The sequence below is a fragment of the Engraulis encrasicolus genome, chromosome 2 (genome assembly GCF_034702125.1).
Source record: "Engraulis encrasicolus isolate BLACKSEA-1 chromosome 2, IST_EnEncr_1.0, whole genome shotgun sequence".
Lineage (NCBI taxonomy): Eukaryota > Metazoa > Chordata > Actinopteri > Clupeiformes > Engraulidae > Engraulis > Engraulis encrasicolus.
The window spans coordinates 46682915-46700896 of record NC_085858.1 but is presented as its reverse complement, the minus strand read 5'-3'; the positions used below and the strand labels follow the sequence as shown (position 1 = coordinate 46700896).

General features: G+C 41.7%; 1 protein-coding gene across 2 annotated transcripts in view; it reads left to right on the top strand.

Moving 5' to 3' along the window:
- zmp:0000000896 (caspase recruitment domain-containing protein 10) overlaps positions 1–17982 on the top strand; it is a 49792-nt gene that overhangs the window by 20966 nt on the left and 10844 nt on the right. For both annotated transcript variants that reach the window (XM_063216310.1, XM_063216305.1), the window contains exon 9: positions 17336–17509. In XM_063216310.1, the coding sequence (XP_063072380.1) occupies positions 17336–17509 (174 nt within the window). The remainder of the gene's footprint in view (positions 1–17335; positions 17510–17982) is intronic.

Below are 17982 nucleotides of genomic sequence, written 5' to 3'. Positions count from 1 at the left end.
AAACTATATTAAAAAGCTCTGAAATGGACTTATTTATATTTTCAGAAATATATTTTCATGAATTTTAGAAATCATGAGTATAATTTTACCCTAAATAGAAATATTAAGAAATATTTTTAACAGTACATTTTATGTTTTGAGTGGTTAGTCACCAAAACAGGAATACATCATAACTCGGTGTGACTATTTTTTTCATCCAGGTATACATGGTTTCCAAATTTTGTTTATAATCTGACTGTGTGAAACTTTCTGCGCACAGCTCAACCTCTGATTGTTGCAAACCGCTGTCGGTCAAAAATATAGCGCACGTGTTTGTATAGCGCAAGTATCTTGCCACTCATCATAACGTCATGTTTACAAACATTCAGAACCCATGTATAGTGTAACAGACTTAAGAGATGTATCTCTTTGTAGGCCTAGGCCTATTTGAAGACATATACACAGCTAATATTGTGCCACATATGTGAAATAGGCATACATGACTTACTCCCTCAAATATATTGGCTGTGCATTTGTGTAATCCTTAGGTTACTCCCTGGTTAGCTTATATAGTGTAATATACTCAACATGTACAAGGGTGGGATATAGCTTAACATACATTAAATCAATGGCCCTCGAAGACAAAGGACACCTCTCCAACAGTATATAAGCCTATGACAATGAACCCCTCATTGAGTTCTTCCTCCCATGCACAAGACGTGTGTGTCTCTTTCGGTTTCTCTCTCTCCCTCTCTCTCTCTCTCTCTTTGTCCTGAACAGACAGTAGCCTTGAGTTAAATGTAATGTTGCCTTATCATGTCATATAATATTCATTCATTTAATTGCATCTCCTCATCTCTATCATGCCATTTGTCATTTCTGTGTTTGAAGATAATAATGCGTCTGTGCTGAATGAACCACTGCTGACCCAATTTGACTGGGATTAGGGTGGGGTAATAGATTCATACTTTTACAACATCAAGAGCTTTCAGTAAATGTGTGGTTTGAGGATATTTGGCAAAGGTATCACAGAGTTAGCCCAGTAAATACACCGTCCTTGAGTTCAGCTGCTCATTATTTGACACCCGGTTACCACATGTGAGGTCAGGTCTTTCACCAGTAGGCCATTGGGACATGGCTTTGCATGCATGAAATGACAACTACACATCAAGGGCTTTCAGGAAATGTATGATGTGAGATACTTTGGAACAGGTATCCCAGAGTTACACCCTATAATACCCTGACCCTGAGCTGCTCAGTATTTGACGCCTGGTTATCACGTGTGAGTTTAGATCTTTGACCAGTAGGCTAGAGAGACATTGCAATGCATGCATGAAATGACATCACCATATCAAGACGTTTCAGAAAATGTATGGTTTGACGTACTTTGGTTTAAGTATCACTGAGTTACACCCTAAAATATACTTACCACATGTTCAGCTGCTCAGTATTCAACACCGGGTTACAACATGCGATGTCAGATCTTTGACCAGTAGGCTAGTGGAACATGTTTTTGCATGCAAGAAATGGCATCTACATATCAAGAGCTTTCAGGAAATGTATCATTTGAGGTACTTTTGTTAAGGTATCAATGAGTTACACTCTAAAATACACTGACCGCAAGTTTAGCTGCTAAGTATGCAGTGCTCAGTTACTACATGTTAGGTCAGATCTTTGACCAGTAGGCTAGTTAGAATGGCTTTGCATCCATGAAATGACATCTACACTTCAAGACCTTTCAGAAAAGGTATGGTTTGAGGTTGTTTGGAACAGGTATCCTTGAGGTACACCCTAAAATACACTGAGCGTGAATTCAGCTGCTCAGTATGCAACGCTCAGTTACTACATGTTAGGTCAGATATTTGACCTGCAGTCTAGTTGGACATGGCTTTGCATGCATGAAATGACATCTACACTTCAATATCTTTAAGAAAATATATGGTTTGAGGTTGTTTGGAACAGGTATCATTGAGTTACACCCTAAAATACACTGAGCCTGAATTTACAGTAGCTGCTCAGTATGCGACGCTCAGTTACTACATGTTAGGTCAGATATTTGACCTGTAGTCTAGTTGGACATGGCTTTCTATAGATTAAATGACATCTACACTAAGAGAGCTTTCAGAAAATGTATGGTTTGTGATACTTTGGCAGAGGCATCCCAAAGTTACACCCTAAAACACATTGACCATGAATTCAGCTTCTCAGTATGCAATGCTCAGTTACTACATGTTAGGTCAGATATTTGACCTGTAGTCTAGTTGGACATGGCTTTGCATGCATTAAATGACATCCACACTTCATGAGCTTTAAGAAAATGTATGGTTTGAGGTTGTTTGGAACAGGCATCCCCAAGTTACACCCTAAAATATATTGACCGTGAATTCAGCTGCTCAGTATGTGACGCTCAGTTACTACATGTTAGGTCAGATATTTGACCTGTAGTCTAGTTGGACATGGCTTTCCATATATGAAATGACATCTACACTAAGAGAGCTTTCAGAAAATGTATGGTTTGTGATACTTTGGCACAGGCATCCCAAAGTTACACCCTAAAACACATTGACCATGAATTCAGCTTCTCAGTATGCAATGCTCAGTTACTACATGTTAGGTCAGATATTTGACCTGTAGTCTAGTTGGACATGGCTTTGCATGCATTAAATGACATCTACACTTCAAGAGCTTTAAGAAAATGTATGGTTTGAGGTTGTTTGGAACAGGCATCCCCAAGTTACACCCTAAAATATATTGACCGTGAATTCAGCTGCTCAGTATGTGACGCTCAGTTACTACATGTTAGGTCAGATATTTGACCTGTAGTCTAGTTGGACATGGCTTTCCATATATGAAATGACATCTACACTAAGAGAGCTTTCAGAAAATGTATGGTTTGTGGTACTTTGGCACAGGTATCCCCAAGTTACACCCTAAAACACATTGACCATGAGTTCAGCTGCTCAGTATGCGACGCTCAGTTACTATATGTTAGGTCAGATATTTTAACTGTAGTCTAGTTGGACATGGCTGTCCATAGATGAAATGACATCTACACTTCAGGAGCTTTCAGAAAATGTATGGTTTGTGGTACTTTGGCACAGGTATCCCTGAGTTACACCCTAAAACACATTGACCATGAATTCAGCTGCTCAGTATGCGACGCTCAGTTACTACATGTTAGGTCAGATATTTGAACTGTAGTCTAGTTGGACATGGCTTTCCATAGCTGAAATGACATCTACACTGAGAGAGCTTTCAGAAAATGTATGGTATGAGCTACTTTGGCACAGGTATACCAAAGTTACACCCTAAAACACATTGACCATGAATTCAGCTGCTCAGTATGCGACGCTCAGTTACTACATGTTAGGTCAGATATTTGAACTGTAGTCTAGTTGGACATGGCTTTCTATAGATGAAATGACATCTACACTTCAGGAGCTTTCAGAAAATGTATGGTTTGTGGTACTTTGGCACAGGTATCCCTGAGTTACACCCTAAAATACATTGACCGTGAATTCAGCTGCTCAGTATGTGACGCTCAGTTACTACATGTTAGGTCAGATATTTGGCCTGTAGTCTAGTTGGACATGGCTTTCCATAGCTGAAATGACATCTCCACTAAGAGAGCTTTCAGAAAATGTTAAACGATCTGGACAATGCAGAGGCGATTAAGAACCCCATCGTTACCAAATCCATTGAGGGCAAGCTGCCAGAGACACTCAAAAAAGACTGGCTCACCCACGCTGCTGCAGAAAATAATGCTGTGACCTATCGTAACCGCTTTGACAAGCTGCTGGCTTACCTAAAGTCCCAGGAAGCCATCTACGAACAACTGGACCAGCTCAAAGACGGTGTTCAACCCTCCAAGGACAGGACCATGGTTCTGAAGCAAGCCAGAACAAAGACCACCATCGGCCCTGCGGCGACGTTCAACAGTGATGCAGCAGGGTGCGGTGTCTGCGGTGACCCAAAGCATAGGAGAAAGCTGTACTTCTGTAGAAAGTTCAGGACCAGCATGCAGCCAGTGGAAAAGGAGGATGCAGCACAACGAATCGGTGCCTGCAGAAAATGCCTCGAAGTCCACACTGGTGAGAGTTGCTGGAAAACCACTTACGTATGCAGCAATCCAGAGTGCGAAGACCAACATCACTACCTCCTCTGTCCAGTAGCAAGACCTCAGTACCAAAGAGCACCCAACGCCAGTCCAGCGAGGGCGGCGGCCAGAGGACTCACTGAACCACAGAAGCAGTTCCTCTCCAAACTCACTCCAGAGATGGCGGTGCAGTGTCGAGACGCCTTCTGCCACATTGCATCCAGGACCTTCAACTCCAGTTCTGGTGAGCGAGGCCTCCTTGAAGAATACGGCCTCACAGAGAATCCAGTCCTTCTGATGCTCCTCAACGTCACCGCCAGCGATGGACAAAACATCGGCACCCTCATCGATCTGGCATCAGACACCAATTACATAACGCACAAAGCTGCAAGAAATCTGAGTCTGCAAAGTGAAGACGTCACACTGGTGGTTCATGGCGTTGGAGGCATGAGGGTGTCTGTTGCAACAAAGCGGTACCTGCTGAAGATACGCGTCAGCACCCCAAGCGGGACAATCATAGCGCATCAACTGCTCTGCTATGGACTTGAAAAAATTGCAGACGTTCATAGACATGTCCCAGCGAAAACATTACAGAAGATCTTCCCAGACATCGCCCTTCAAGACCTGGCAAGACCAAAGGAGATCCAACTTCTCATCAGCCACAAAGAGGGGCAGCTGGTACCCCAGAAGATCCGTTCTGTTGGTGACCTGGTGTTGTGGGACGGCCCGCTTGGAAAGACCATCGGAGGCACCCATCCAGGCCTTTTCGAAGAAGTCTCCTTGGCAGCCCATACCTCCAAAACCCACTTTGCAAGATCCATGCAAACTGCCACCATCAAATACATTGAACTCACTTCCCAAGTCCCAGTCTCCTGCCAACCTCCCAGACATTCCAGATCCCAGTCCAACATAGCCACTAGCGAATTCCCGAAGTGGTGGAAATGGGAAAGCATCAGCGCAGCTGGTGGACGAGGATGCGGGGGCAGCAAAGAGGTGACGCTGGCCGATGAAAGGGAGATGGTGAGAGAAGACTTGCCAAAATCAAGACTTGCTTCTCACAAAAACCTCGCCCAACAGAAAACCCTCACGCTTAACGCCAATCAGACCCTGCAAGGAGGAGAATTCTCTGTGAAGCTCAGGGTCTGCATGGATCAAAGTGGGAGGAGCGGGTCGAGAGATGAGAAGACCAAGTCAATCCCAATGTGGCAAGAACAAACTCATCCACTCACCAGAAGAGAGCCGAGTCAAGTCAGACTCCTCAGGACACGCTCACCACCAGGCCCATTCGAGCGACCATATGCAATCGCCTTCCCTGCTGGCAGTGAACGATGGCAGTCCGGTCCGCAGCTCCCTCAGCTTCCTGAGGGTGAGCGACCGAAGAGGTCAGCGGAAGACACTGCTGAAGGAGCAAGAGATGGTGTCGCCAAGGTGCAGAGGAAAGCATTCTCTGCTGTTGCAGTCCGGGACAGTGCCCAGTCCATTTCCAGGAATGGTCCAGTGGCAGCAGTCCAGCAGCTGGACGAAAGGCACCCCAGCCGTCTAAGACGTCTGGTCTGGACAAAGGCATGGACTTGTAGAGCGGCAAAGGGGTTTCTGCATGCCAAAAGAGGGGATGAAGAAAAGTGGGAGGTAGTACCTCCATTCAGCAAAATTGCGTCGCCGGATGGGAAATTGCGTGCCTCAAGATGTGCCTGGCAGCGCGAGGGCGTCATCCTCACAAACAACCGCTAGGACCATCGACAACAGAGACTAAGCCACCGGTTCCTGATGTGTGGAGGGTGGGAGGCCTCTGTTTCCAGACCAAGCCGGGACCTCCCCTTCCCCAACCAGCCAAGTGAAGACTTCAAACAGGTCCTGGTGCCCGCAGGTACCACATTGCACCACAGCATATGTCGCACCACACTGCACCACACTGCACCACGCCTCATGGTCATACTCAGTCACCAGAAACCAACTCGCCTGTTGAGGGCGATCTTCCAGTGTAACGACACAGCAAGATCGAGTGGGAGGTGTTGCGTCAAGCGGTGCCTGGGGTCGGGCTCGCTTGATTGACAGGTGCCTGCTCCATTCGTTGCTGCGCTGAGATGCGTGGTGCGCTTCCTCGCTGAACAGGTGAATTCCATTACTGCACTGATTGCCCGTAATTAGTTGTCTGTCTGGACAAAAGACACGCGGAGTTGGCGTTCTAGTCAGTGGCAAAATAGCAGCAGGAGTGGTTGCAGCAAAAACTGGCTGCAGTAAAAGTGTGCAAAATAAAGTTCATGAAAATCTTCACACAACATGGGGAATAAGGACTACAGAGGCTACCGGTGAGCTAGGGACACTGTTTTATCTGTAAATGTATCTGCACAGTGAAGCATGACTATTCATTAACTGTTTCATTAACTGTGTTTGATGTAAAGAGTAATCACTGCCGTCCGTGGGTAAATTGTTTGTTTCATGTCGCGGACATGTGTCACGCCTAGTCACGTTAGTCGTTTTCTCATTTTTCCTTCGTTATTGATGTGCAGGAAAACATGCAGTTTGTAAAGCATAGCCTACAGTCTTCAAATGGCTCATGGCTGAAAGTAAACTGATAACTCAGTATTTCTGTTAGTTTATGCAACTTCTTCCGGTTGGATGCTTGTTCGGTAACATCTCAACCTGGGTGATTACCAATTTGTCTGAAATGCCTAATTTTACTTCCTCGTTGTAAAATGATTAAAAACGGTTAACATACTTACCCTTTGATGGTTTACATGTACTTACCTTGTAGAATGGTTAAAATTGTAGCTCAAAATGGTTCAAAAATACTTACCTGATACTCACCTTTTGTTGCCTATTTGCCATTGACGTTGGGTAAAATGTGCATTTGTGTCGTGTTTAAAATTTGACTGAGACCAATGCATTTTGTTTAATTATTTTTATTTTGTGTTTATTTGTTGAAAGGTTTTTCACCTTTTGTGTCTACGACAAAACACCACTGAAAGTCAATAAAAAGACAACGAGTGGAATCCTGTGTCCATCCCAGTCCTTCCATTTCAAGCGTGGAATCCCATATGTGCTGTTAGACTTGACATACATGTTAGGTACGATATATCAACTGTAGTCTAGTTGGACATGGCTTTGCATGCATGAAATGACATCTACACTTCAAGATCTTTAAGAAAGTATATGGTTTGAGGTTGTTTGGCACAGGTATCCCTGAGTTACACCCTAAAATACATTGACCGTGAATTCAGCTGCTCAGTATGCGACGCTCAGTTACTACATGTTAGGTCACATATTTGACCTGTAGTCTAGTTGGACATGGCTTTCTATAGATGAAATAACATCTACACTTCAAGAGCTTTCAGCAAATGTATGGTTTGTAATACTTTGGCACAGGCATCCCCAAGTTACACCCTAAAACACATTGACCGTGAATTCAGCTGCTCAGTATGCGACGCTCAGTTACTACATGTTAGGTCACATATTTGACCTGTAGTCTAGTTGGACATGGCTTTCTATAGATGAAATAACATCTACACTTCAGGAGCTTTCAGCAAATGTATGGTTTGTGATACTTTGGCACAGGCATCCCCAAGTTACACCCTAAAACATATTGACCATGAATTCAGCTGCTCAGTATACAATGCTCAGTTACTACATGTTAGGTCACATATTTGACCTGTATTCTAGTTGGACATGGCTTTCCATATATGAAATAACATCTACCCTAATAGAGCTTCCAGAAAATGTATGGTTTGTGGTACTTTGGCACAGGTATCCCCAAGTTACACCCTAAAACACTTTGACCATGAATTCAGCTGCTCAGTATGCGACGCTCAGTTACTACATGTTAGGTCAGATATTTTAACTGTAGTCTAGTTGGACATGGCTGTCCATAGATGAAATGACATCTACACTTCAGGAGCTTTCAGAAAATGTATGGTTTGTGGTACTTTGGCACAGGTATCCCTGAGTTACACCCTAAAACACCGTGACCATGAATTCAGCTGCTCAGTATGCGACGCTCAGTTACTACATGTTAGGTCAGATATTTGACCTGTAGTCTAGTTGGACATGGCTTTCCATAGCTGAAATGACATCTACACTGAGAGAGCTTTCAGAAAATGTATGGTATGAGCTACTTTGGCACAGGTATACCAAAGTTACACCCTAAAACACATTGACCATGAATTCAGCTGCTCAGTATGCAACGCTCAGTTACTACATGTTAGGTCAGATATTTGAACTGTAGTCTAGTTGGACATGGCTTTCTATAGATGAAATGACATCTACACTTCAGGAGCTTTCAGAAAATGTATGGTTTGTGGTACTTTGGCACAGGTATCCCTGAGTTACACCCTAAAATACATTGACCATGAATTCAGCTGCTCAGTATGCGACGCTCAGTTACTACATGTTAGGTCAGATATTTGACCTGTAGTCTAGTTGGACATGGCTTTGCATGCATGAAATGACATCTACACTTCAAGATCTTTAAGAAAATATATGGTTTGAGGTTGTTTGGCACAGGTATCCCTGAGTTACACCCTAAAATACATTGACCATGAATTCAGCTGCTCAGTATGCGACGCTCAGTTACTACATGTTAGGTCAGATATTTGACCTGTAGTCTAGTTGGACATGGCTTTCCATAGCTGAAATGACATCTACACTAAGAGAGCTTTCGGAAAATGTATGGTTTGTGATACTTTGGCACAGGTATCCCCAAGTTACACCCTAAAACACATTGACCGTGAATTCAGCTGCTCAGTATGCGACGCTCAGTTACTACATGTTAGGTCACATATTTGACCTGTAGTCTAGTTGGACATGGCTTTCCATATATGAAATAACATCTACCCTAATAGAGCTTCCAGAAAATGTATGGTATGTGGTACTTTGGCATAGGTATCCCCAAGTTACACCCTAAAACACATTGACCATGAATTCAGCTGCTCAGTATGCGACGCTCAGTTACTACATGTTAGGTCAGATATTTGACCTGTAGTCTAGTTGGACATGGCTTTCTATAGATGAAATAACATCTACACTTCAGGAGCTTTCAGCAAATGTATGGTTTGTGATACTTTGGCACAGGCATCCCCAAGTTACACCCTAAAACACATTGACCATGAATTCAGCTGCTCAGTATGCAACGCTCAATTACTACATGTTATGTCACATATTTGACCTGTAGTCTAGTTGGACATGGCTTTCCATATATGAAATGACATCTACTCCAAGAGAGCTTTCAGAAAATGTATGGTTTGTGGTACTTTGGAACAGGTATCCTTGAGTTACACCGTAAAATACACTGAGTGTGAATTTACAGTAGATGCTCAGTATGCGACGCTCAGCTACTACATGTTAGGTCAGATATTTGACCTCTAGTCTAGTTGGATATGGCTTTCCATATATGAAATGACATCTACACTGAGCGAGCTTTCAGGAAATGTATGTTTTGTGGTACTTTGGCACAGGCATCCCTGGGTTACACCCTAAAATACATTGACCATGAATTCAGCTGCTCAGTATGCGACGCTAAGTTACTACATGTTAGGTCAGATATTTGAACTGTAGTCTAGTTGAACATGGCTTTCTATAGATGAAATGACATCTACACTTTAGGAGCTTTCAGAAAATGTATGGTTTGTGGTACTTTGGCACAGGTATCCCTAAGTTACACCCTAAAACACATTGACCATGAATTCAGCTGCTCAGTATGTGACGCTCAGTTACTACATGTTAGGTCAGATATTTGACCTGTAGTCTAGTTGGACATGGCTTTCCATATATGAAATGACATTTACAATGAGAGCCTTCAGGAAATGTATGGTTTGAGGTTCTTTGGAACAGGTATCCTTGAGTTACACCGTAAAATACACTGAGTGTGAATTTACAGTAGCTGCTCAGTATGCGACGCTCAGCTACTACATGTTAGGTCAGATATTTGACCTCTAGTCTAGTTGGATATGGCTTTCCATAGCTGAAATGACATCTACACTAAGAGAGCTTTCAGAAAATGTATGGTTTGTGGTACTTTGGCACAGGCATCCCTGGGTTACACCCTAAAATACATTGACCATGAATTCAGCTGCTCAGTATGCGACGCTAAGTTACTACATGTTAGGTCAGATATTTGAACAGTAGTCTAGTTGAACATGGCTTTCTATAGGTGAAATGACATCTACACTTTAAGAGCTTTCAGAAAATGTATGGTTTGTGGTACTTTGGCACAGGTATCCCTAAGTTACACCCTAAAATACATTGACCATGAATTTAGCTGCTCAGTATGCGACGCTCAGTTACTACATGTTAGGTCAGATATTTGACCTGTAGTCTAGTTGGACATGGCTTTGCATGCATTAAATGACATCTACACTTCAAGAGCTTTCACAAAATGTATGGTTTGAGCTACTTTGGCAGAGGTATACCAAAGTTACACCCTAAAACACATTGACCATGAATTCAGCTGCTCAGTATGCGACGCTCAGTTACTACATGTTAGGTCAGATATTTGAACTGTAGTCTAGTTGGACATGGCTTTCCATATATGAACTGACATCTACACTAAGAGAGCTTTCAGAAAATGTATGGTTTGTGGTACTTTGGCACAGGTATCCCTAAGTTACACCCTAAAATACATTGACCATGAATTCAGCTGCTCAGTATGCGACGCTCAGTTACTACATGTTAGGTCAGATATTTGAACTGTAGTCTAGTTGGACATGGCTTTCTATAGATGAAATGACATCTACACTTCAGGAGCTTTCAGAAAGTGTATGGTTTGTGGTACTTTGGCAAAGGTATCCCTGAGTTACACCCTAAAACACATTGACCATGAATTCAGCTGCTCAGTATGTGACGCTCAGTTACTACATGTTAGGTCAGATATTTGACCTGTAGTCTAGTTGGACATGGCTTTCCATATATGAAATGACATTTACAATGAGAGCCTTCAGGAAATGTATGGTTTGAGGTTCTTTGGAACAGGTATCCTTGAGTTACACCGTAAAATACACTGAGTGTGAATTTACAGTAGCTGCTCAGTATGCGACGCTCAGCTACTACATGTTAGGTCAGATATTTGACCTCTAGTCTAGTTGGATATGGCTTTCCATATATGAAATGACATCTACACTGAGATAGCTTTCAGGAAATGTATGTTTTGTGGTACTTTAGCACAGGCATCCCTGGGTTACACCCTAAAATACATTGACCATGAATTCAGCTGCTCAGTATGCGACGCTAAGTTACTACATGTTAGGTCAGATATTTGAACTGTAGTCTAGTTGGACATGGCTTCCTATAGATGAAATAACATCTACACTTTAAGAGCTTTCAGAAAATGTATGGTATGTGGTACTTTGGCACAGATATCCCTAAGTTACACCCTAAAATACATTGACCATGAATTTAGCTGCTCAGTATGCGACGCTCAGTTACTACATGTTAGGTCAGATATTTGACCTGTAGTCTAGTTGGACATGGCTTTGCATGCATTAAATGACATCTACACTTCAAGAGCTTTCAGAAAATGTATGGTTTGAGCTACTTTGGCAGAGGTATACCAAAGTTACACCCTAAAACACATTGACCATGAATTCAGCTGCTCAGTATGCGACGCTCAGTTACTACATGTTAGGTCAGATATTTGAACTGTAGTCTAGTTGGATATGGCTTTCCATATATGAAATGACATCTACACTAAGAGAGCTTTCAGAAAATGTATGGTTTGTGGTACTTTGGCACAGGTATCCCTAAGTTACACCCTAAAATACATTGACCATGAATTCAGCTGCTCAGTATGCGACGCTCAGTTACTACATGTTAGGTCAGATATTTGAACTGTAGTCTAGTTGGACATGGCTTTCTATAGATGAAATGACATCTACACTTCAGGAGCTTTCAGAAAGTGTATGGTTTGTGGTACTTTGTCAAAGGTATCCCTGAGTTACACCCTAAAACACCTTGACCATGAATTCAGCTGCTCAGTATGTGACGCTCAGTTACTACATGTAAGGTCAGATATTTGACCTGTAGTCTAGTTGGACATGGCTTTCCATATATGAAATGACATTTACAATGAGAGCCTTCAGGAAATGTATGGTTTGAGGTTCTTTGGAACAGGTATCCTTGAGTTACACCGTAAAATACACTGAGTGTGAATTTACAGTAGCTGCTCAGTATGCGACGCTCAGCTACTACATGTTAGGTCAGATATTTGACCTCTAGTCTAGTTGGATATGGCTTTCCATAGCTGAAATGACATCTACACTAAGAGAGCTTTCAGAAAATGTATGGTTTGTGGTACTTTGGCACAGGCATCCCTGGGTTACACCCTAAAATACATTGACCATGAATTCAGCTGCTCAGTATGCGACGCTAAGTTACTACATGTTAGGTCAGATATTTGAACTGTAGTCTAGTTGAACATGGCTTTCTATAGATGAAATGACATCTACACTTTAAGAGCTTTCAGAAAATGTATGGTTTGTGGTACTTTGGCACAGGTATCCCTAAGTTACACCCTAAAATACATTGACCATGAATTCAGCTGCTCAGTATGCGACGCTCAGTTACTACATGTTAGGTCAGATATTTGACCTGTAGTCTAGTTGGACATGGCTTTGCATGCATTAAATGACATCTACACACCAAGAGCTTTCAAAAAATTTATGGTTTGTGGTACTTTGGCAGAGGTATACCAAAGTTACACCCTAAAACACATTGACCATGAATTCAGCTGCTCAGTATGCGACGCTCAGTTACTACATGTTAGGTCAGATATTTGAACTGTAGTCTAGTTGGATATGGCTTTCCATATATGAAATGACATCTACACTAAGAGAGCTTTCAGGAAATGTATGGTTTGTGGTACCTTGGCACAGGTATCCCTAAGTTACACCCTAAAATACATTGACCATGAATTCAGCTGCTCAGTATGCGACGCTCAGTTACTACATGTTAGGGCAGATATTTGAACTGTAGTCTAGCTGGACATGGCTTTGCATAGATGAAATGATATCAACACTTCAGGAGCTTTCAGAAAATCTATGGTTTGTGGTACTTTGGCACAGGTATCCCTGAGTTACACCCTAAAACACATTGACCATGAATTCAGCTTCTCAGTATGTGACGCTCAGTTACTACATGTTAGGTTAGATATTTGAACTGTAGTCTAGTTGGACATGGCTTTCCATAGCTGAAATGACATCTACTCCAAGAGAGCTTTAAGAAAATGTATGGTTTGTGGTACTTTGGAACAGGTATCCTTGAGTTACACCGTAAAATACACTGAGTGTGAATTTACAGTAGATGCTCAGTATGCGACGCTCAGCTACTACATGTTAGGTCAGATATTTGACCTCTAGTCTAGTTGGATATGGCTTTCCATATCTGAAATGACATCCACACTAAGAGAGCTTTCAGAAAATGTATGGTTTGTGGTACTTTGGCACAGGCATCCCTAGGTTACACCCTAAAATACATTGACCATGAATTCAGCTGCTCAGTATGCGACGCTAAGTTACTACATGTTAGGTCAGATATTTGAACTGTAGTCTAGTTGAACATGGCTTTCTATAGATGAAATGACATCTACACTTTAAGAGCTTTCAGAAAATGTATGGTTTGTGGTACTTTGGCACAGGTATCCCTAAGTTACACCCTAAAATACATTGACCATGAATTCAGCTGCTCAGTATGCGACGCTCAGTTACTACATGTTAGGTCAGATATTTGACCTGTAGTCTAGTTGGATATGGCTTTGCATGCATTAAATGACATCTACACTTCAAGAGCTTTCACAAAATGTATGGTTTGAGCTACTTTGGCAGAGGTATACCAAAGTTACACCCTAAAACACATTGACCATGAATTCAGCTGCTCAGTATGCGACGCTCAGTTACTACATGTTAGGTCAGATATTTGAACTGTAGTCTAGTTGGATATGGCTTTCCATATATGAAATGACATCTACACTAAGAGAGCTTTCAGGAAATGTATGGTTTGTGGTACCTTGGCACAGGTATCCCCAAGTTACACCCTAAAATACATTGACCATGAATTCAGCTGCTCAGTATGCGACGCTCAGTTACTACATGTTAGGTCAGATATTTGAACTGTAGTCTAGTTGGACATGGCTTCCTATAGATGAAATAACATCTACACTTCAGGAGCTTTCAGAAAGTGTATGGTTTGTGGTACTTTGGCAAAGGTATCCCTGAGTTACACCCTAAAACACATTGACCATCAATTCAGCTTCTCAGTATGTGACGCTCAGTTACTACATGTTAGGTCAGATATTTGACCTGTAGTCTAGTTGGACATGGCTTTCCATATATGAAATGACATTTACAATGAGAGCCTTCAGGAAATGTATGGTTTGAGGTTCTTTGGAACAGGTATCCTTGAGTTACACCGTAAAATACACTGAGTGTGAATTTACAGTAGCTGCTCAGTATGCGACGCTCAGCTACTACATGTTAGGTCAGATATTTGACCTCTAGTCTAGTTGGATATGGCTTTCCATATATGAAATGACATCTACACTGAGAGCGCTTTCAGGAAATGTATGTTTTGTGGTACTTTGGCACAGGCATCCCTGGGTTACACCCTAAAATACATTGACCATGAATTCAGCTGCTCAGTATGCGACGCTAAGTTACTACATGTTAGGTCAGATATTTGAACTGTAGTCTAGTTGAACATGGCTTTCTATAGATGAAATGACATCTACACTTTAAGAGCTTTCAGAAAATGTATGGTTTGTGGTACTTTGGCACAGGTATCCCTAAGTTACACCCTAAAATACATTGACCATGAATTCAGCTGCTCAGTATGCGACGCTCAGTTACTACACGTTTGGTCAGATATTTGAACTGTAGTCTAGTTGAACATGGCTTTCTATAGATGAAATGACATCTACACTTCAAGAGCTTTCAAAATATGTATCGTTTGAGCTACTTTGCCAGAGGTATACCAAAGTTACACCCTAAAATACATTGACCATGAATTCAGCTGCTCAGTATGCGACGCTAAGTTACTACATGTTAGGTCAGATATTTGAACTGTAGTCTAGTTGGACATGGCTTTCCATATATGAAATGACATCTACACTGAGAGAGCTTTCAGAAAATGTATGGTTTGTGGTACTTTGGCACAGGTATCCCTAAGTTACACCCTAAAATACATTGACCATGAATTCAGCTGCTCAGTATGCGACGCTCAGTTACTACATGTTAGGTCAGATATTTGACCTGTAGTCTAGTTGGACATGGCTTTGCATGCATTAAATGACATCTACACTTCAAGAGCTTTAAGAAAATGTATGGTTTGAGGTTGTTTGGAACAGGCATCCCCAAATTACACCCTAAAATACATTGACCGTGAATTCAGCTGCTCAGTATGCAACGCTCAGTTACTACATGTTAGGTGACTATTTGACTTGTAGTTTAGTTGGACATGACTTTGCATGCATTAAATGACATCTACACTTCAAGAGCTTTAAGAAAATGTATGGTTTGAGGTTGTTTGGAACAGGCATCCCTAAGTTACACCCTAAGACACATTGACCATGAATTCAGCTTCTCAGTATGCGACGCTCAGTTACTACATGTTAGGTCAGATATTTGACCTGTAGTCTAGTTGGACATGGCTTTGCATGCATTAAATGACATCTACACTTCAAGAGCTTTCAGAAAAGGTACGGGTTGAGCTACTTTGGCACAGGTATCCCCAAGTTACACCCTAAAATACATTGACCATGAATTCAGCTGCTCAGATGAACCTTTGTGGGCAACGCCTTCTTCCGATGTGATACAATAAAGAAAGGTTTTCGTGATTCGCTCGTTTCTCTGCATTGTTAATATTAATTGGGAAACACCGGGAAATACAGCCAGGCGAGGTGACGCACCGCTATGAGAACCTTGCATGTGAGTTTAACTTGGGGTGACTGTCCGATTTTCAAAAGGAGTGAGTAAAACTGTGTGTTATTGGAAGTTGGCCTTTAAGGTACTACTGAAGGTGAATAGGCTAAAAAAAAAAGATAGATACCACCATGAAACTTTCTCAGTTGATTACTGATGTTGAGAGAAGAAAGAAATGTATTGGATGTTTTTTTGTATTTTGATGTTAACATATGCAAATGAGGGCATATATCATATTTAGCAATATACTATAAGTTTTACAAATTTTTAGCAAAACAATAAAATGTTCAAATTCAATTTTTTTTCATTTAGATGAGGGACAAGTATGTGCAAGATGTAAATAAATTTTAATGAACCCCAAAAATGAATTTATATAGTGGTATTTCTACATTAACTCCTTCGGTCATAAATGACACCGCTCGGTCAGATTCGCAAAACAGGCCACAAAAACAGGCCAGTCGCTGGAGGGTTAACATAGAGACTGTTTTCAGTACCTTCCGATGTGTTTATGACATCCTGTAAATATATTTTTGCTCCCTACTCTCTAAGTCCCTATATTCAGCAAATGTGGATAAGGATATGAATAGGGATGTTGTAACCTTTTTTACAAGCGGATAGGGATGTTTGTAACCTCCAAGTCAAATAGATCAAACTGTTGTATCTCCTAAAGTAACAACTGAAATTTGATGAAACTCATTGTACCTCATCTTTACATGCCCCAAAAAAATCCCACAAAATCTCAGGCACCTGGCATGTTCTGGGGGGAAAATATCGTTCTCTCATCCTGGATCTTCAAAAGGGCATTAGGCAGAGTGAATCTGATATACCCACCTGACATTTTTTCCCTGACAAAATTTATGACCTTCTTAAATCTTAAAGATAATTAAGGAGAATGAGAGGGGATAACAAATATAAAGGGATATCCCTTCAAAACTGAAATAACATCTTTATTCTCTCTTAAAATGGGAAAGTTAGTCAAATAGGGATGTTTCGTAACCTCAAGAAACATCTGTCCGTAAACGGGTGAATAATAGATTTGTTTAACAATTATGCATTTGATCATGTTCATTGCCATGGATTCTACCTTGGTAAACTGTTCAATAACTTTAATTTGATCATTTTAGTAGGTAAAAAGGAATAAGAGAATAGGTTACGAATCATCCCTACTTTACAGAAACAGAGAGAGAGAGAGAGAGAGAGAGAGAGAGGAGATATACTCCATGCTTGTGTAGGCTACATATATCTGATGGAAAAAATATGTCTGGCTAAGTGCTTCTTTACAGGAGTTGTTAAAGATGTTATCGCAAAGGGTTCTGGATGATATTTTTAAACTTGTTTGTTTGTGTTACCGTGCTGCCAGGCCCTGCGTAGTCGGGACAGCCTGCAGCTGGAGTTTACCGACTGTCTCTTGGACAAGAATCGCCTGCGCAAGCGCATCACGGAGCTGCAAGCCAGCACGGAGCAGCTGCAGAGAGAGCTGGAGGGGGAGAAGAAGAAGAGCAGGCAACCCAGCAGCGCCCCCTGCCATCACTGTGTGAGTACTGCATGCATTTCAACTTTTGGAGAATATAGGCAAGCAGCCCAACAGCGCCCCCTGCCATCACTGTGTGAGTCCAGCATGCATTTCCACTATACTAGATTTGGAGAATATACTGTAGGCACCGCCCAGCGTCCCCTGCCACCACTGTGTGAGTCCAGCATGCATTTCAAGATCAAAATATCAAGATCAAGGTTTTCTCCATTCGTCCCCAGGGAAATTTGTATTGGACATCCATATTGCTAGCGCCTAACACAACAAATGAAGCCACACAAAAAAAAACCTCCTACACACATGGTGCCATCATAGAATTCTAAACGGGTCAATACTACATGTAGTTTTGGAGAATATGGCGCGCTCTTAATCCATAAAAATAGAACGGCTTCTTGCGTTTGGGTGCTCTTTGGTTCAAAATTGGAAAATCCCAGCAAAAGAAAAAAAACATTGACAAACACATAGACTACCGGTAA